The sequence below is a fragment of the Perca flavescens genome, chromosome 23, assembly GCF_004354835.1.
Source record: "Perca flavescens isolate YP-PL-M2 chromosome 23, PFLA_1.0, whole genome shotgun sequence".
NCBI classification, from domain to species: domain Eukaryota; kingdom Metazoa; phylum Chordata; class Actinopteri; order Perciformes; family Percidae; genus Perca; species Perca flavescens.
In genome coordinates this window covers 12537600-12559157 of record NC_041353.1, presented here as the reverse complement: position 1 = coordinate 12559157, position 21558 = coordinate 12537600, and the positions used below count along the sequence as shown (strand labels likewise).

The window sequence follows — 21558 nt, the reverse complement described above, 5'->3', positions numbered from 1 at the left end:
GTGTCTTGTGGTTAATGATGACCATGTCTGTACAGTATGTAACAGGGCCACAAGCCACATTTATTGTGTTCCCCACTGAGCTGAAAGGGAGAGTGTAGGTGGTGTGTGTGTGCTTTGTTTTGTCTTTGATCTTAGAAATACCCAGAGTACACACTCAGCTCAAAACAGAACATATTGTCCCTGAGTCCTGTCGCCAAGGTAAGTGAAAACATATGTTTTTTCCTCCATAAATTGATTGGTTACAGGAGGGAAGCAATAATGGGGCAAGGGAATATGGTATATTGGTTATACAGGACAGTGGAAAGGTGGAAATAGTTCAGGATTATACATTTATATTTGTATCTATATAGAAAATGCTTTATTTTTGAGGATGCTCCACAAATGAAACCAACCAGCATGCAGAACTGTACATTCTACAGGGAACGCAATAAACCCCTCTGGTGTATACAGAACAGAGCCCACCACACTCATACTGTATCACTAAGATGTGGTGTATACATAATGCACAAGGCCGGAGATGCTATGACAAGTTATGTTTAGTAAGACATCACAACAGGATGATGCTGTAGTGCCGGAGGAATAAATCAGCATAACCAGTCACAGCAGCAGCAGTGGCATGAATGATCAGAGGAGAGTGAGAGAGCGAGCTTTTCAGATTATACAAACCGAGTCAGCTGATACTGATCAGCTGATGGCGTTGTTGGGAATTGGGGGGTACAGATTCAAATATTGGCAAATTATCAAAGATGTTTTATCATTATTAATAAAGTTATGTGTATTAATAACTTTACCAATCAAAACGGGGTGACGAGATCGTGTGGGTAGCTAAGCCACATGATCAAGACGGCGGATGAAGCACCGCTGGATGTCATACCCTTTGTAGTTCAATACAAAAACATCAAAAATGGCTGCTCGCGTGAGCTGCACAAAACTATTTAACCCCAAGAGGGCGGTAGTGGGGTTGGGTTGCAGCGCCACGTGGCTATGGGCTAGCAGTTAGCTGTTCAAGCTAACGTGTGTGTGTGTGTGTGTAGGTTAGCATGCGAGGAAAAAGAAAGAACACACTTGGAGAGAAAAGAAACATTTGGAGTCTTGATTTTCGGGGCTCTGAAAATAAACTCTCCTCTCGTTCACTCAGGATTCTGTGCCTAACGTGATGTTACGGCCGGGGTCTGAGAAACATGTTTAGCCTCTCTGGTAAGCTAACAGCTGATCTGTTCGCTGAAAGAGTAACCGGTCCCTTTGTTTGCACAGGGCCGCGAGGCACATCTTGTTCTCTCGCTCAGTACAGTGTCTAAGCTCCACTGCGGGAGCTGTGTAGCATATACAGTTCCAATAAAGCTACAGTCTCAACACAGAATATCAATGATGTCCCGTGATCTAGGACGCAATCAGACTAATAACCAAGGCGTGCAACAGTAGCACTCATTAATCAAATCACATTCAATGTCGTAACACAATTGCAGCATTAGCAGTTACTAACATTAATAAACAGTGAAGGCCGCAATCCCTTTGTGGCTACATGTCTCTCAGAGGTCAGTTTAATCCCCTTTCTGATGGTCCCAACAGCGTGTGCGACTTTAGTGTTCTGCTTGAACTTATGTGGGTCTCCGCAGGTTCACTTAGCTCTCCCTCCTCTCGTTTTTACCTTAATGGTCTCTCCACATCTTGTGATTGTATTGTGAAACTCTTTTGAACTCTCTACCCCTGTCTGTCTCATGGAGTGTGCTACATCCTTGTCTGTTTGTGTATGCGTTTGTGATCCTGAATTCCTTACTGTACTTATTGGCACCACGTGCTCACAGATCAAGAACTAAAAGCAGCCATATCACTATCTCATCACATGTACCTGTAAACCATTGCCACGGTAATTTCTTAATCATAATTATTAAATGTCTGAAGGATGATGAATTTAATTCATTTATAGAGCTCATATTGAAACAGACTTCACAATCCAGCATCAAGTTACGGTAAAAGTGGGGAATGATGGCTCATATTTAAGAACAAATAATGATAAAAGGTTTTAGCCTATTCATAGATAATTCAAAATTAAGTTAAAAAAATGCCCCTTTGATTTGACATTTCAAAGAATGCTGTGTCGACTGCAAAAACAATAAAACGATCCATGAAATTGGCAAAGAATCTCAAAATAAGGTTTTATTATAAGGTTTAGTATCACTATATATTTCGTCTCCTCCTTATATCACCTGCAGCTACAGGTATCCCAAGAAAACTGCGTGTATGCTGGTAAGTATGCCTGAGGTGCACATTCTCACTGCACATTCTTCTTTTATAAATACCAGTGCATGTGTGGAAAATGGGTTGAATGTGGCTTTTGTGGGTACACTTCATGGACACATTTGGCTCCAGGAGTCTATCCTGTTATCAACTGTTGTTGAATAACCTTTTAGGGTATTTATCAAGGAAAGATGACTTCCACTGCAGACCAAAGCCAGGTATTCCTATCATAAGTGTTGGAGGTTAACCAGAGTCAGAGAGAAGTGATAGAAAGAGAGAGAAAGAGAATACAGAGGTTGAAAGTAGACAAGGTCAGGACGGATTCGCTGAGGTTTCAACAGTGAAGGAAGAAAGAGAGAAATGAATTTTGTTCCTGTCCCTCCTGATTAATAACCCTGTTAGCCTTTTTTATAGTCCTCCTCAGCTCTTTCCCTCTATCTCTCCTTTCCTGCTCTTTATCATTTTGACCCGTCAGCTAAAATGTGTTTAGTCAAATAAAATATGTTAAATACCAACAGTCCTCCTTATCTTAATTACTTTCTTTTTATATTTCACTTTGCTTTCTTCAAGTTCAGTTTGTCTTTTTATAGCTTGTGCGTTGCTGTTTCAACAGTGCTACTATGGTTACAGCAGGGGTGTGGGTGTTAGCCATTAATACTGTTTGGGTGTCATGGTGGCATTGCTATGGCACCCAGTAGGAGAGCTACACAAGCTTTCTTCTCTAATCATATTTTATCAATAAGGATTTGGGAGGTCAGGGGGTAAGATGCTGGGTTTTCACACAAATCGGAGTTCACTTAGAGTCCTGTTTCCATATTATCTACAGTTCCTCAGTTTCAGCTGAGCAATGTGACTCCTCAAAGACAAAGTATTAGTCTTAGTTCTCATAAAGGAACCAGATATCTCTAGTTGCCATAGTTCCCTGCTTTCCCCTGCATTTTTTGTGTTCTAAACTACTTCAGGAAAACTACAGCATATACACAGTATTCTATCATTCTTTAGAAAAAAATCTTTTTAAATAACTTTGATCATGATAGAATGCTGCAATGAAGCATTTTAGCACTTTTTTATGGTTTCTATTATTTTGAAGTGTTCTGTTAGCTGTAGACTTCACAGCTCTACTGACCTTTATAATGTCTTTGAGCTCATTGTTTTGGTTTTCAATCCATAAATTCACTGTTTTGAATTTCAACCACTCTCATCATCCCTTTTCCAGCAGCTGCAGCAGCAGGCAGCTGTTTTCAACAAAAGAAAAACAAAAACGGATCCACCAAAAAAGCAGGCTGAATATAAATAAAAAAATCTGCTAAATCAGTGCATAGTTCAGTTACATTTCTGGTTTAAAATACACATTTTAGTACACATGATAGACATGTAATGCAGACTTTGTTTGCTGCGAAGAATTGTTATTGATTCCAGCTACCATTAGAAATCATTGACATATCAGTTACAGTGCTCTTAAAGCACACACACACACACACACACAAACACACACACACACACACACACACACACACGTCAGTGTTTTCCCATTGTATCTCTGTTTCTCCATTTTCAGTGTTGTGCTCTGGTCTCGCTCCAATGGACATTAACCAGGGGAGGAATGATGGAGCAATTCTCAACGCACACTCAAACACACACACACACACACACACACACACACACACAAACACACACACACACACACACACAACACACACACACACACACACACACACACACTCATTCACAGACGGGGCTTTTCCAGCACTCTGCGGGGAGATAGAGTGGTGTGTTTGGTTCTGATAGGAGCAATACAACCAATTCAACATGGAGAGAGAGCAAGAGAGACAGACAGAGGGAGAGAGAGGCTAAGGTTTTTTTTGTCTTCCAGGAGGAACCTTGCTCTCCACATGATTTTGGATATTGAAAAAGAAAAACAACAACAAGAGGACATGGAAGTAATTCTGTTTCATAAGTAGTAAATCAATATTTCCTGGTGATTCTATTGCACATCAGTGTTGCTGTATTTCTAATGATTTTCCCATGCCAGACTTGAGCTCAAAACAAGCATTGGTATTCGAGGTACAGTTTTCTGACCAATACAAATGTATTTTAATGTATTTAAACCTGAGGAGTTTTTTCTACTTATGTTGGTCATTTAAAGTTTAAAATAAAAAAAACCACTTCCATGGCTGTTGGCCCATCCTGCGTCATATCTGAGACCATATGCCATCACAGTGGGATTCACACACATGCACACGTCTGTGGGCACATACACTCATACAGTATTTGATCTCAGTAGGTAAAGAGCTAGAAGGCAAAACTCAGATCCCTCTCACACACAGCACACATATCTTACATTGTCACTGTATGTGTGTCTGAGGGTTGTGTGTTCTCATATTTCTGTGGTAGGATTTGTGTGATTGGAATGACATTAAGGTGTAAATAGCTGTTTGTGTTTGTTCATGAGTGGCTTTAATATTTTGTGTTCATTAATCCTTGAGGTTGCTCACACAGAGTTTGTATGCATGCCTGCATGTGTGAACTGTTCATACAATCCACAACCCTCATTTGTAGCAACCACCTTGTAGCTAAGCCTCAGTGCACAAAGATCAGACAAAAACAAAACGCATGCTTTGTCTATTTTTACTGGTTGTACTGATGTTGACGATTTTTTCCACAGTTACAGTATCCCTGATAATCCAGGTTTGATGCAAGAAAAATAATCCGAAACAGCACAAACTTGATGCACTCTACAGCCTCAGGTCTTGTGCTATATGAAAGTCAGGGAATCCTGGGAATGCTCTAATTGCAAGTCTTCTTTGTCTATCCACTGAGTGAAAAGTCTGTGGTTTGTCATTCAGGGAACATTTAGGTTGTTCCTTAGGAAGTGGATGTTTACAGTGTTTTTCTGATGAGATTATTCAACTGATGCCACTGGCACGATAACATCAGTACTGCTCTTTTAATGTATTAGTCTCTGCGATTTCTCACACTTCAACCCTTCCATTCACCACACTCTTTCTGTATCTTCCTGGTATGAAGAGAGGCTAATTGATTGGGAGCTCAGAGAACATAGGGTGAGAGACATGGGGAGGCTGGAGGAGAAAATCAAATGGACAAAAAAGGAGAGAAGAAATGTAAAGAGAGCAAGGAGAGAGGTGGATATGGACAGAAAAGGGGAAGTAAGATGAGTAAGAGGAGGGGAGGGCAGTGACTAAAAGAATGTGCTAACAAGCACAGCTTCACTTATCTGACTGGGTTTACAGGATTGGGATGACAAAGAGAGAAATGAACTCTACAACTGAATAACTGAACTGTTTCATTTCTCATGTTGGCTCACTTCTGACATGTTTGTGCTATATAAATACAGCATGACCATTTAAAAACACTGGACTGTTGGCTGAGTGGAACCTCTGGTTCTAAAAATGTCAAATTGAGTGGGAAATACACAGATTCATTTCCCAGTATCCAATGTTGAATGCAATTTGATGGAATCTGTTTACCAGCTGTTTCATCTTGTTATTACTTTAAGTGCTGCAGTCCTATTCCTGTGGAGCACTGAACAAAAGTGACATCAAGACATTTAAAGTGCAACCATAATTGGAACACATTTATAAACCTGATGAATAAATAGGTTATTTTTAATAGACTTTTATACTACTGTATATTTTTGTCATTTTATACAACCTTACACTCTCTCTTGTAAGTCACAACAGCACAATCAACCCAAGAGGCATATTAGATGACTCACACACAACACACACACACACACACACACACACACACACACACACACACACACACACACACACACAGGCGCCCCGTACCATGAGTCATGCAATGAGTTACAGAGTATAGTAATCTATCTTGTCCTGTCAGTTTAGTGAGCAGCTACTCTGATCTTGATGCACTACAGTGATCTGTGTTTGTGTGTCACTTCACTTTGTCTTCATTTATACCTCCGTTTGTGTGTCTTATTGCACGTGCAAATGTGTTAGCATGAGTGTGTGTGTGTGTGTGTGTGTGTGTGTGTGTGTGTATGTGTGTGTGCGCGTGTGCGTGTGTGTGTGTGGTGGAGGGGGGGTGAGGTAAAAGTTGTGATAAGTATGCAGGCACACACAAAAAAATATATCAGAATGCAGAACTGAAGGGAGAAGAAGAAAAAGAGAGATTGTGTTGTTAGCTGGGATAGAGTGATGAATGAAAACAGAGGAAGAAAGTAATATTTCTTTACCTTCACTTTAACTTTTTTTTCTCTCTCTTACATACAGTACATTGCTCTCTTTTTCTTCCTGCCATCTCCTGCTTTCTTTCTCTCCTCTTCTCTCATGAGTACCGGTTACCTTCCCTATAGACCAACTATCACACGCACGCACACACGCACGCACACACTCACACACTGGCTGTCTTTATAAGATGATTTATGCTCCTGTGTTCTAATATTTTTTTGACCAATTACTCTGTATCTTTATCTCTCACGTCTATATCTTTCTTACTCTCTTTCAATTCCTTATTCTATTTATTTCACCATTCCTCTCTAAATATGTACTCCTGTTTTTACACCTAAGTCTGTATTTGCAGACAATTCTAAATCTTCTAAATCTGCTGGGATAGGCCTCAGACCCTGTAACTTAGAACATATTAAGGGGATGTAACTGAAGAAAGTGAATAAATGAATTATTAATTTAGAAAAATAAAAGCTGATGGTAGCCCAATTACTGTGTTTGCCCAGAGAAATTTCAGCAGGGACGATCTTGTTGACAGGTAGGCTGAACCTGGAGGTGGACAGATTACTTGTTTCTGTGTGTGTAGAGAGTTAGCAGAGTTAGCTTGTAACAGTGTGTCAATGAGATCTGTTGATCTGCATTGTGAGTTCCAGTAGGGTGCTGTAAGTTCTGTCACCAAACAACCCCTGTCTTGCTTTTTCTCTGTCTTTGTGTCCTAACATACCAAGCCAATTGCAAAGCATTAATCCTGAAAAAGGCCAGCTAATCAAACACTTGGCATCACTTCACATTAAGTCACGTTTTCCCCTAAAAGTTGCCCCTGAAAAAAAACACAAAGACTACAGCCGACAGCCAACATGCGCATATTTAAAGAAATAGGAGCTAATAGCTTGTCATCTGTCTGAATTTGTAAGACATTGCTATCGGAAGACAAATAAAACTTGTGAACCATCAGACACAACGGACTCACCACTAAAACTACTGCACAGGTGATAATGTTCTTTCTTTCTTTCTTTCTTTCTTTCTTCATCTGATAGCCACACTGCCTGTTGCCTGGAAACTTTTTGTCTTTCTGTAAACTTTGATATTCAGAATGCTGGAAGAAACATTAGACAAACAGTAGAAGAAAATAAATTGATTCGATAAGGCAGTGTCCATTTTCCTATCATTTGACAAAAGTTCATCAGCCACATAAAACATGTACACAGTAGTAAAACTATTCTGCTGTTGAGCAATTGAGACAGATTAAATCATGCATGTGGATGTGTTAAGCACAAATGCACACAGTAAGCAATGGTTGTGTGTGCGTGTGTGTGTGTGTGTGTGTGTGTGTGAGTGCATGTGCGTGCAACTTAATCCACTGTTTAAAGGTGATTTATCTTCCTTTCAAGGGTCAGAGGTTACTGATAATACAAAAATCTGTCTGTCTGTCTGTCTGTCTGTCTTTCACTCTCTCTCTCTATCTCTCTCCCTCACGCACGCATGCATGCACACACACACACACGGTGTAATCCTTAATCAAACATAATCCTAGACCAGAAGCCCACAGATTCGATCTTAGGTCATGTTGAACATGTGCTGCTGGCATGCTAATAGCATGTTTCTTATGTGTTTGAATGAGTTGCCTGCAGCAAGAGAGTGGCGTGACAAACAACAAACTATGTCCAGCATAGCAGTAATCCTGGAGAATATTAATAATAATATTTAGTGATCTGGTATATTTGTAATCTTGCCTTGTGTTATCCTTATGCAGTACACGTTAAATAAACACTCATGGTCTATTTCAGCAGTCTTCCATTGACATGGGTGGATTTTTTTAAAGATTATTTTTTGGGCTTTTAGTTTTTGACAGGACAGCTAGGTGAGAGGGAGGGGGAAGACATGCAGGAAATTGTCACAGGTTGGATTTGAACCCTGGACCTCTGTGTCAAGGTATAAACCTCTCAGTATATGTGTGCCTTCTCTACCACTGATCCAACCCGGCCACAACCTGGGTGGATTTTAAAACGGCATTGAACTTTCTGGCCATGAAAAGTAGAGTTTGACCCTGGCACTTTTATTCGGTCAAACTGCAAACAATGTAGCTGTTTCTTCCTGTATATGTATGCTTTATTTATGAGTTGAGACCTGTTTACAATGCAAAGAGTGAGTGGAGAGGCTCTAAGCTCTGGACGCAGCAACGGTGGCTCTGCACACTGGTCTCGGGAAGGAACTTGTTTTGGTGGAACATTTGCACCCCGCAAAAGAAAACGCATTGCTCATTCAGTTCTCCCACCCACATAAGAAGATTGTCCTAGGAACTGAGACATTTACCGCTGTATTGCCACTGATTTTCACTTTTGTGGAATTCACATCACAAGATAATGACATTATTAATCTGCCACTGTTCTCTTGAGCATTGTCAGCTTTGATTAGAGATATTTATTTATTTCCATGCTGTAGCAATTACAAAGAAAAAAAAGACCCAATACAGACCCAATTTTTGCTTATTGAACCACAACTTAACCCCACAATTCTATTAAACCCTCATCAAAGGAAAACAATTCACAGACCATAATTCAGATGATTTGTTTACCCTTTTGTTTCTATTGTACATCTTAAGCTTTTGCAGAAAGGCCTCAGATATGTCTCACTCCCATCACATTTCAACTTTGAGACTGAAGCAGATCAAAGAAGAGAGAAGATACTATACCACTTACTGAAACCGTGGATATTCTTGGTTTAATACTGATCATTGTCATCTGTTTGTGTGTGAAGGAAAGAAAATCTGCTGCTGCTGCAGCCCAGTTTCCATGGTAACGTCGGAACCCATCTTTGGTAACTGTCTCTATGGTAACTTCTGCTGGCACCCACAGAGAAAGAGAGCGAAAGAGAGAGATGAGGGGAAGTACAAGAGGAGGTGAAGAAGTAGAAGTGAGGGATGAGAAAGAGAGAGAGGCAAGTTAGAGAAGCAAGAGAAGGAGTTAGAAGTTGGAGAGACAAGAAGAAAGTAAAGAACTCCTTAAAGCTGTTTCATGCTTCTTGCGTTTAGCGCGGTCGGCGATATGAGGCTAGAGCGGCCTGGGCGACTGTACGCGGAGGGTGATCGCTTTTACTGTTTTGGCTACAGGAGAGAAGGCCGTTCTTTCAGTCAATATGAAAGACCAGACGGTTCGCGGCGACCATGCGCTGAACACAAGAAGCATGAAACAGCTTTAACTTTACTTCATGTCAAGTTAGTTTAATGTCATTTTTAACACGCAATTAACACACACACGTTCTGTGATTTTGCTCCGGGATTTCATTTGGGAAATCAGAAAGCTGCAGCAGTAACGTTATGGACAGTGTTGCTTGGCGAGACGAGACGGCGGAATAGGAGCGGGTCTTACGGGTCTTATAATACATCAATGAACGGGAGTGGATAGCTAGCAGAAACAAAGCTCCTTGAGCAGAAATGGATAAAAAAAAGGGTCTTTGGAATGGCAAGTTGAGTTTCAAAGCCCTTCCAGATGGTTCTCTCGACAAGACTAAAGTTATTTGCATGTACTGGCGATGTGAACTGAGTTACCACCGGAGTACGTCCAGTCTCAAATACCACTTGAGCATTTAAAACTTGAAAAATATCCCTTTTAAAGTACATTTAGAACAGATTATAAAAAAATGTGCGGGTTAACTAGGACACTCATTAAATTAATTGCGATAACATTTTTACTCGATTGATAGCACCAATGCGTACAGTATACATATATATTAACATACAGCATTGCACTCACAAATGTACCAAAGTAACAAAGTCCAACAGGGTAGGAAACATCAGCAGTCAGACAAATAAATTGTTAACCATCAAACATTCAAGCCAGCTTATTGAAACCGCTTTATTTGTTCATAAAAATGATAAAACCCCCTCGTTGCAGAGGGAAAGTACTTTGTTCTCTCCTCCAAATACGTTTAGGGAACTTTGGAGTTTGTTAAAAATCTGTACCATTGTCTGACTGCCCGTATTAATTGCCCTGTCTGACTTCTTTTCAGCGATGTCGCCGTGTTCCCAGATCTATTAAGACAGAATTTGCAGTTACTGTACTAAATTTGTGTTTCCTTCTCCTTCACCACAGTTGCATTATTAGCCTGCTAAAAGGACGTACAGAAGCATTGTGCACAACTCCAGACCCTTGTACTAAGTCTCACTGTGGTTGCTGCATCTTAATAAATCATTACTGGATGTTGTTGGTGTGTTACTGTATAGTTGAACAGAAATGTTTCCTGTCTAAGCAAGAAAAAGACCAACACACGACAAAGTTTCTCTTTCAACCTCTGCCGTACTACAACAATCAAAAAGCTAATTATATGACAGTATCACAGTAGCAGCTCCCCTATGTCTTCTTTTCAAGAAAGATTTTCTCATACACCCCCAATTTGCCTCTCAAAATATTAGGGCTGCCACCTCTTAGTCGATTAGTCAACTAATCGGTCGTTTTGGTCTTAGTCGACTAAGATTTCTTTAGTCGATTATTCATTTTTTATGCTTATTCATGCTTAATTACTTATTTCCAAGAAACTTCTGAGCACATTTATGGTAAACACAAGTGGTGCTTTTGCAGGATTAATTGTGGAGAAACTCAGTTTTACAGATGGTTAATTAACTACATTTATATTGTGCTTTTCTAGTCTTAACCACCTCTCAAAGCGCACAGCTCTGTCAATTAAATCAACTAATTGATTAGTTGACAAAATCCTATAAGTGTTAGTCGACTAAGAATTTCTTTAGTCGAGGACAGCCCTACAAAATATGTCTCTCCATGTACACTAGACTACGATGTGTCTGTAGTTTTGTATTGGCTAATCCTGTTTTGCAGCACACACAAACACACACACACACACACACACACACACACACACACACAGAAGGTCATGGTGAATGGAAACATTGTCCGCTGTATGGTAGAATGTCGATACAATAATCTGATTGGCCTAGTTGATGGATAGGAGGTTTGGTTGACCTATCACAGCTAACTGAATTATTGCTCCCACATACTCACCTTTTTGTCATTTTGTCTGCCTCCTCTCTCTCTCTCTCTCTCTCTCTCTCTCTCTCTCTCTCTATCAATCCTTCTCTTCTCTCTCAGTCTCTCATATTTTCTCTCTCATTTCTTTCCAGTCACTAACCAGATTAGTCTTGCCCCTTATGGATGTTGCCCTTTATGGGTCTGAATGGACGAAAGGAAAGGAGGCAGAGAAGTGTATCTGTATGTGTTTGTTTGTTGGTTTGTGTGTGTGTGTGTGTGTGTGTGTGTGTGTGTGTGTTTCAGGCTTAGCTGTTCCTACCAGATGTTTTTCTCTGTTTTATTCTTCTGAGCGCCACACTGTCTGCCTGTCACCGCCAGATACACAGCCTGTGTGTGTGTGTGTGTGTGTTTGTTTCTGTGTGTGTGTGTGTGTGTGTGTGTGTGTGTGTGTGTGTGTGTGTGTGTGTGTGTGTTTGAGAGAGAGTGATGGAGAGCTTTTGTGTATTTGAGAGGGAGGATAAATGTATGTGTGTTTGTGAGATTAATTACTTCCGCATAGACTACTAATACTCACTGTGTGGTGAAGGGTCTGCAGTACGAATAATGATTATAAAAAACAATCCAATTCTCAAGGCTCTGAAACTGACATGCACACACACAGTTGGAAAAGGAGACAGGTATTTAATGTGAAAATCTTGATCTTTATCTTTAAGCTGGATACTTCTGTGCCAACAAAGCGCACTGGATGGACTTGAATTGAAATGAGGAGGTTAGAGCGACAGAGACGGGAAGCAAAACAAGTTTAAGGCGGCTTTCTGAGCACCCATTCAGGTGCTGAATCCCTTGCCTAAAAAATCAACTTGCCTTTCAAGTTGTCTCTTTCAAACTGTGCAAATCCTCTGTATTATTATTCATGTCATTCCCTCCACCGTCAAACTTCTTGAGTATTTCTATGTGTGGGAAAAACCCTTCCAAATCACAGGGTGTATGATAGTCACATCATTAAGAACACAAAATCCAAGCATGATTCTCTTATCAATATCTAGAAGTTGTAATGCGGTGTCAGCTGCTGAGAATATAGCGCTCTAAAAATCCAAGTTAAATAAACGCCTTTCTAACCCTTCGTTCTTCTTCTTAAGTTACAAATGTGACGGTGAAACCACAGCTGACATGTCAAAACAGTGGCTACATGGATGACTGATTCCCATGGTCCAGGATATGTGTGCATGCCAGTGGCTTAATGGAAGTTTGACACAGTCTTTCTTCATGCTGAGAAAGTTGTTTGTTTAGCTGGACCCACTGAAGACTCACATCAGCCTTAACAGCAAATCTTAAAACAGCCAAACACTAACATGGTCTTTTAACTTTAACAACACTTGTTTACTAGTTGTTTAAGACAGATCACATCAGTTAAACACATTTGATTAAATTCAGCTCCATGTTAAATAGTCAGTATCTAAAAAAATAGACTATATACATTAAGGATTGTGTTTAAATATATTTTGGAATATAAAGAATATTCTATTTGTAGGAGTTATTCTTGTACTGGTATAAAGGCCGGACATTAAGCGGCCAACTACCTTAATTGCCTCTTCTATGAATGATCATTTGGTGATTCTTAGCAAACTCTATCAGCTTGTGAAGCTAATTTGGTAACTTGGACACATACAGAAGCTGTGTCCCTTCAGCCTCAGGTTCAGCTGGTTCTTCCCAGGGATGGGGCTCGGAGTCTGGAGAGACCTGGCTGGCCTTCTGTTCCAAACCTCTGGCCCTCTGTGAGCGTATGTCCATGGGGAAACAGTGGGAACAGGAGGAGGAGGAGCAGGGACTCAGATGGATGGATAGATTGATGGATAGAGCTAAATATATTTATGTATATAAAAAAAATAATTAGGGACCGAGAGAGGGGACAGAGAATATTTCTGAATATATTCAGTTATATAATATTTTCCGTTTTGTTTACAAAAGAGCTTAATAATTTGATCTAATTTCAGTTACAAACTTGACAAAGAAAATAGAAAGCAGAAACTACGGATGATTAGGTGGATGATGAATTGTTTGTAAGTTTATGATGGCCAGAAAGTTACGTAATTCCTCTCTCTGTCTCAAGGACTTTTCAGGACATTTCCCAGGACCCCCTTGGGCAGGGGTCATCACTATGGCAACAATCCCTGAGGAACTCTGTAGTAGAAGAGCTGCTTTTGTGCATGTGCATTTGTGTATACATACACACATGCATGCATTCCTGTCTTCAGATAGTAGCCTCTTAGGACAGGAAGAGAGCGCTTTGATTAAAAAATCTAAATGCTTTGATTGTGTACACGATTACAAGTATAGACAAATACATGTTCACACATAAATAATCAAACACACACACACACACACACACACACACACACACACACACACACACACACACACACACACACACTAGAAGCCACATAAACAATAACAGGAGTACAGGAGTACTGTAAGCAGCCAGCACTGTTGGTACTCTCAAGTTACACACACGGTCTTTAGTGTTGACATGGGGATCAATAAATGTCATGATTGTGAATGAATGTGTGTGTATCTTAGTGCTTTAGTATGGCCAGAGATCTACTGCAAACAGTTTTTGAACGGATGTTTGGTGTTCTCTCAAAGGATTGGTGTGTCTCAATACATGATATCCAGTTAATTAGTAATATTTACTCACATGTGAAACTCTGCTTAACACAAACTTTACGACCAGCGGCCTTTCTATTATCTCCTATCCCTTTCATCTAATGTCTTTTTTATTTATCTCTAATGCCTGCCATACTGAGTCTCTCTGCAATGCTGCTGCTCAGACAAATATATGGACCTGTCTTGTTTTTGTCTCTCCAGGAGCGTGTGGAGTATCTGTTTCTCATCATTTTCACGGTGGAGGCATTCTTGAAGGTAATAGCCTACGGCCTGCTCTTCCACCCCAACGCTTACCTGAGGAACGGATGGAATCTGCTCGACTTCATCATCGTAGTCGTAGGGTGAGTGGACAGAAACGCACAGAAAAGATAAAAGTTGTGAAATAATGTTTTTTTAAGTTACTCTACGTGAATCTATGTAGTTTAATAGAGGGGATGGCAGGGATAGCAAGTCCTGTATAATTGTAATTCACTGTCTCTTCAGGGTTTGTAAAAGCACCACCTGACACATTTTTAAACATCAGCACATCATTTGCAAATTAATCATAGTACCTTGGTATAATTACTGTTAACAAATGAAACTACAGCCAAGACAATTGGCAGCCACCATCTAATGCCAGAGGTACTCATAGTGCTAGCATCTTTCAAAATTAGGATCATATTTCCCGTAAACACTTTGGATTGCTGTAGTAAACACAAGGGAGCTATTGCACTTACTGTTATCTTTGCTTACATTTATTTACTAAAGCTGTGTTGATGAAAATGGTTTCATCTTTTTTTTCTCAACCTTACAATTGTAGCTTTACTAGTAATTCAACAGATTTCCAAAATCCAATTTGCTGGCACACAATACAATTTTCAGAGAGGCTGATAAACGAAAGATGTGGTCTTGTTTGTCTACGGGAATAATGCTTATCTCTCAGTACACGTAGTATTAATATATGGCAGTGCTATTAAAATACTACAATACTCAACAACTTTGAAAAGTATTGCCATAAAACAATCTTCCTTCACAGTGAATCTGTATTAAAGCCGCAGTAAACTTTGGCCTACAGTGTATTGGTGAAGCCTAAACTGATTAGCTTGTTAGATGCTGATAGCAAAGCTTTGCTCTGTTTTCCTTTATCTGCAACTCAGCAACCTAGCCCATCTGCTAAACCCTCTGTGCCTGTGTGTGTGTGTGTGTGTGTGTGTGTGTGTGTGTGTGTGTGTGTGTGTGTGTGTGTGTGTGTGTTTGTATGCGCGTGCACCGCCTGCCTGCCAGCCGTGCAGTGTGTACAATGTTGTGTTGGGGTAATGGCACATTTGCCAGTGGACCTGACAGTTACATTAATGCCATAAAAATGGTCTAATTGACCATGTGTGTGTACGTGTTTGTGCAAGTGCACAAGAGAGAGAGACTGCAAGAAGAAAGCAACCAACAGCCTGAAGGAAGGCTCTGTGAATGCCCCAACACACACACACACACACACACACACACACATATCACTGGCATCATGGTGCCAGTGCCCCTGGCATTAACACAACCTTTACCACTCTTGTGCTATTATCTACACTCTCTGTCTGCCTCTCTTACTCTCTCTCTCTCTCTGTCTCTCTTGCTTTTATTGTGACGCAGCATCATTTTATGTGCAATTATACTGTATTGATCCCTTCAAGGAAATTGTCTTCTACCCTGCAACCCTGACAAAATAAGGTCAGAAGGTCAGATACCTGCAGCAGCCTTGGAATTGACAGGGTTCAGTCAGTGTCTTGCTCTAGGAGGGTTGGTGCTTGCTATGTTTGGAGATTAAGCATCTTTCACATGGGCTAAATATGAATACTTACTCTTCTGCGACCAAAGTGACCAAATTATCTTTCCCTTTTGACACGGTAACTGTTTTAGATTTTGACTTGGTCACTAACACATGAGGTCAAATCCAGTAAAAACATTGTGAAGGCATGATAATGGAGACTGCACTCCAGGCACGGCGCCAGGATTCCAGTTTTGGATGGGCCAGACCAATTGTGGGTGGGCCTTAAATTAAAAACGTTATCAAATCTCTGTTTAACCTAATACAAATGACTGACTAATATACTGTTATATTATATATATTATATGTGCTTATATAATAAAGATTGTAATAGCTTGATGCTCTTTAAATATGTTGTTGCATTGTAAAAAGTTTCGGTGCAAAGGACGGACCTATCCGCGATCGCTCTCCTTGGTTCTGACCCAAAGAAGAGCGCTTTGGAATCTCCATTACGCACCATACCTGGCTGTGCTATAGCGCATCTCTCCTAAACTAAGGCCTATAGACTGTAAAAGTGGTCAGGAATCTAATATTTACCCAAAACATAGTGTAATGAATCATACACGGGTCAGAGTCTAGTTAACTCCTTTATTAGCTACCAACAACAGCTACAGGCATTAGAACACACAGAGAGGGCCGAGACTTGGCTGGCACTCCCCCAAGAGGCTGAACTTCCTCTCTCCGTTGCTATATATCCCACGGGAACCGCCCCCCTCTCACCAGTCTGCCAACCTCAGCTTGCAGGGGGTCATACGTAGGTGATTGGCAGCCGGTCGCTACATTACCGCCCCCCGTCAAAGTCCCTCGACCCCGAGGGAACAACAACTACGGGCCCACAGTTAAACAGCTAAAACAGTTAAACAGATAAACAGTCGAAAACGTAAACAGTCCTTCAGGTGAGTGGCTAACCACATCAAACAAAGTCTCTCAGATGAGCCGGCGGCCTTCTCTTTCTCTGGGGCCGTGCCGGGCCTGTGACATTGAGCGTGGGACTCCTCAACGCCAGGAGTGTGGGAGAGAGTGGCACTGCGGAAGGGGGTGTGGTGGGGATATCTTGGTGGGGGTTGTTGGTGGGGGTCTGTGAGGGGCCGTGTGGAAGTTGGGGGGTAGCGTCTCCATGATAGGGGGCCAATCTATCTCTGTGTACGGCCACCCGTCTGCCGCGGGGAGGTAGCTGTACTCTGTATACTACCTCCCCTAGCCGTTCCAACACCCTACAGGGGCCTACCCAGTCACTGTCAAGCTTAGGGCAACGACCCTTTTTCCTCTGCGGGCTGTAGACCCAAACCAGCTCTCCTGAGTCCAGGTGGCGGCCCTTGTGATGCAAGTCGTAGTTTCTGCGTTGTCTTGCCCCTGCGTTCTGCAGCTGCACACGCGCAAAGTCGTGGGCTGTCTCCAGGCGGTCCTGCAGTCTCCGGGCATACTCGCGTCCTGGTGGCGCAGCTGGGGTGTCAGGGGGGAGGCCAAAGGCTAATGCTGGTGGGGTGCGGAGCTCTCTACCCAGCATTAGCAGAGCTGGTGTGCAGGCGGTTGACTCTTGGACGGCGGACCGACAGGCCATCAGCACGAGTGGAAGGCGCTTGTCCCAGTCCCGCTGGTGTTTAGAGGTGATGATGGCCAGTTGCTGGACCAGGGTCCTGTTGAAGCGCTCCACCAAACCATCACTCTGTGGGTGTAGAGGGGTGGTACGAGTTTTGTTTATGCCCAGTCTGTGACACAGGTCAGCGAACACCCGCGACTCAAAGTTTCGCCCCTGGTCACTGTGAATGGTCTGGGGCGTCCCAAACCGGCAGACCATGCCCTCCAGTAGGGCTTCGGCTACTGTTTCTGCCTCCTGGTCAGGGAGGGCGTAAGCCTCTGGCCATTTGGTAAAATAGTCCATGACTGACAGCACGTACTTGTTTCCGCTGTCCGTGACCGGGAGTGGGCCGACTATGTCCACCCCGATTCTTTCCATGGGTGTGCCGACTGGAAACTGTTGGAGTTGGGCATGTGACTGTTCAGGTGGGCCTTTTTTTGCTGTGCAGCTGTCACACCGCCTGCAGAAGTCCTCTACGTCCCTTCTGAACTGCCCCCAGTAGAAGCTCTGACGTAGGCGACGGAGAGTTTTGGTGACTCCGAAGTGACCGGCTCCCGTGGCCCCATGCACTGCCTTCAGCACGGCCAGCCTCTCTGCCCTGGGGACCACCAACTGCCACCTCAGCTCCCCCGTCGCTGGATCTTTCCAGGCCCGCTGTAGCACCCCTTCAGTCAGCCGAAGGGCCTGGAACTTTGCCCACAGCCCTTTTGTTGTCGTGGAGCACGGCGCCACCTCTTCCCAAGTTGGCCGTGTCTGCCTTTCCACCCACTGGAGCACTGGCTGTATGTCCATATCGGCCTCCTGCTGCCGTCTCCACTGCATTGGTGACATTTCAGTCAGCTCGCAGCCCACCGCCACCGCGGCCCGGCTGACCGGGGCTGCTTCCTGTTCCTGTAGCTCCCTGTCTCGTGTCTCCTTGTGATCACAGTGGCGGCATCCGTCCTCCACGCAGGGTCGGCGGGACAGGGCGTCAGCGTTGGAGTGGCGGGCTCCCGCCCTATGCACCACTTTAAAGTCGTAGGATTGTAGTTCCTCCATCCAGCGTGCCACCTGACCCTCCGGTTCTTTAAAGGACATGAGCCACTGGAGGGCAGAGTGGTCAGTCCTGATGGTGAACGGCAGCCCGCAGAGGTAGTATTTGAAGTGGCGAATAGATGATAACACAGCTAGGAGTTCTCTGCGTGTGACACAGTAGCGGCGTTCATGCTTATTAAAAGCCCTGCTGAAATAGGCCACCACTCTCTCTCCTTCCGGGCTTAGCTGTGCCAGTACCCCGCCCACTCCCTGGCCACTTGCATCACAGTCCAAGATGAACGGGAGGGAGGGGTTAGCCGGGGCCAACACAGGGGCCTCCCCCAGCGCCTTCTGTAGCGAGGTGAATGCTGTGTGGCACTCGTCAGTCCACACATAGCCTTGGCCTTTGTGCAGTAGCTTGAACAGCGGTGCAGCCACGCATGAGAACCCCCTCACAAACCTCCTGTAATAAGAGGCTAAGCCCAGGAAACTTTTCAGCTGTTGCTGGTCAGTTGGAGTGGGCCAGTCTCTGACTGCTTGTATCTTGTCGTCCACTGTGCCAATGCCATCTCTGCTCAGCCTGTGCCCCAGGAATGACACCTCTCTCTGCATGAAGTGGCACTTTTCCGGATTCTCAAGGGGGTGAGAATGTCATCCAAGTACACCACGCACTCACTCTGGGGGACTCCTGACAGCACTTTGTCCATAAGCCTTTCAAATGAGGCTGGTGCATTGCAAAGGCCAAATGGAAGGACTTTGAACTGCCAGTGGCCATGGCTTGTGCAGAATGCAGTCTTTGGTTTGGCAGAGGGAGAGAGAGGCACCTGCCAGTATCCAGACCTCAGGTCCAGCGACGTGAACCAGGCTGACCCTGCCACCTGGTCCAGGGTTTCGTCAATCCGTGGTAGGGGGTAGGAGTCCTTCCTTGTCACCCCATTGAGACGCCTGTAGTCAACACAGAATCTCCACTGGCCGTTCTTCTTTGGGACCATGACAACAGGTGCGGCCCACGGGCTGTCAGACGGTTCCACAATACCTGCCTGCTGCATCTCCCACAACACCTTATCTGCTGCTTCATGGCATGCCAGCGGGAGGCGACGTGGGCGTGATTTGATAGGCGCGCTGTCCCCTGTATCTATGTCATGCTGTATTAGGTGTGTGCACCCCATGACAACATATCCGAATGCAAAAATGTCCTTGAAGTGTAGCAACAGTTGCCACAGTTCCTCACCATGCTGGGGGTCCAGATGAGAACAGTTCCGTTGCCATATGCTCCGCACTGCCGACACGACGCCTCCCTCCTCTCCATCTCGGGGAAGCTGGACTGCCAACGGGTCCGAGGCCCGGTTCTCAGGGGTCTGTACGTCATGTGCCGGCTGTGGAGTAGGTGGGGCCCCTAGGTGGGGTGAGGGGGGCAGGGGGCTATGGGGGTCTCGGTAGATGGGTCCCTCGGTCCTCCCAACGGGGTCGCTGGAACCCTCGGCGGCGTCTGCCAACAAGGTGGTTATCTGGGGTGCCGTACAGTTGAAGCCCAGGTGGGGTGGGGTCATGTTGACAGGCCGTTCCCCTGGAAAGCACAGGGTGGCCTCCGCCAGGTCCAGCCGACAGCCCGTGTTCTTCAAAAAGTCCAGTCCTAGAATGCAGGGGTCCTGGACAGATGCCACCCAGACCGGGTGGTGCACCGTTTTACCGCCCACCACAAATGTCAGAGTCCCTTTGCCTTTCATAGGTGACAATTCCCCAGTCACCGTCCGCAGGTGGACTGCTGTTGGTTCCAAGACAGTTTGAACAGGGAGGACATCGGGCCGTTCTAATGTCACTGTAGAGCCGGTGTCAACCAGCGCCACACACTCCACTCCCTCCACAGTGACTGGGATGTGGCAGAGGTCCCCAATCGAAGTCCGGCCCACCACCGCAACTGCCTCCTGGCCGGCCGTGCTTGAGGGTGTACGTGGGGAACTTTGGGTCGTGGTCCGCGTAGTCCCCTCTACACGGACCCCGAGTCGTTTCCCTGGTGTCTGGGTGTTTTCGGGCACGAGCGTACCAGGTGTCCGGGTTTCCCGCAGCCCCAGCACAGTCTGGCAGTGCGATCGGGGCGCCGTTGAGTGCCCAGGGAGGCTGACCGCACCAGCTCTGTCAGCTCCGCTGCCCATGCTGCCGTTTGTGGGACCTCAGCTGCTGCCCTGATATGGGGGCTGTTGTGCTCCGGTGTGGGCATCATGACGTAGGCACGTGCTGTCTCCCTCTCTGATGCCCTCTCCAACGCCTCGTGCAGGGACTGTGGATGTGTCAGCTGTACCTCCACACGTAGCTCGGGTGGTGAGAGGGCTTGCATGAATCGGTCGCGGGCTAGTTCGCTTTGTACCGCCGGGGGCATGCTACTGTATGCTCTGCGGGTGAGGCTCTCAATGTCATTGGCTAATTGCCGTAGCAGTTCCCCATGTCTTCTGTATATGTTATTCAGTTCATTGCGGAGGAGCTCTGCCCCTGTGAAGTTCCCAAACCGTCGCTGGAGCGCACCCACCAGTGCGACATAGCTCTGTCTGTCCTCTGCATCCAACAGCAGCAAGCATGCTAAAGCCTTGTCAGTGAGGCACATAGCCAATTGCAGCGCTTTAGTCTCTTGTGACCAGTTCTGTGACTTAGCGAGCAGTTCGAATTGTGCGTGAAAAGCTTCCCAGCTCACCTTCCCGTCGTACTTTGGGGTTTTCACAGAGCTAGCTGTCACCATTGTTATCCTGGGACGGGCGCTGCCATCTTTGTTTACGTCCGAGCTTCCCGCGCCGGGGGTGACGTAGGCTTCCGCGTCCCCCTCCGACTTTAGCTTGCAAGCAGCAAAGCGTCCATGTCCTTGTCCCCCAAAGCCAGCCTCGGAAGCCATCGCTCCCACAGTGCCCCGAAGGTGGGCTCTGCCGTCCTCCAGCCGACGTAGCTCCTCACTCAGGCCACCAAATGTCCATCCGGAGGCTACGTCCCCGTCGCTCGTCTCCCCCGCTGTCTTAACAGATGAGAGCATATCTCCCCGCGCTCGTGGCCGCGCGGTCCAGTTAATGCTAACCTAAGCTAACTAAACTGGTC

General features: G+C 44.6%; 1 protein-coding gene across 5 annotated transcripts in view; it reads left to right on the top strand.

The window, feature by feature from the left end:
• cacna1c (calcium channel, voltage-dependent, L type, alpha 1C subunit) overlaps positions 1-21558 on the top strand; it is a 203343-nt gene that overhangs the window by 99005 nt on the left and 82780 nt on the right. For all 5 annotated transcript variants that reach the window (XM_028570203.1, XM_028570202.1, XM_028570201.1 and 2 more), the window contains exon 4: positions 14297-14436. In XM_028570203.1, coding sequence (XP_028426004.1) covers positions 14297-14436 — 140 coding nt within the window. The remainder of the gene's footprint in view (positions 1-14296; positions 14437-21558) is intronic.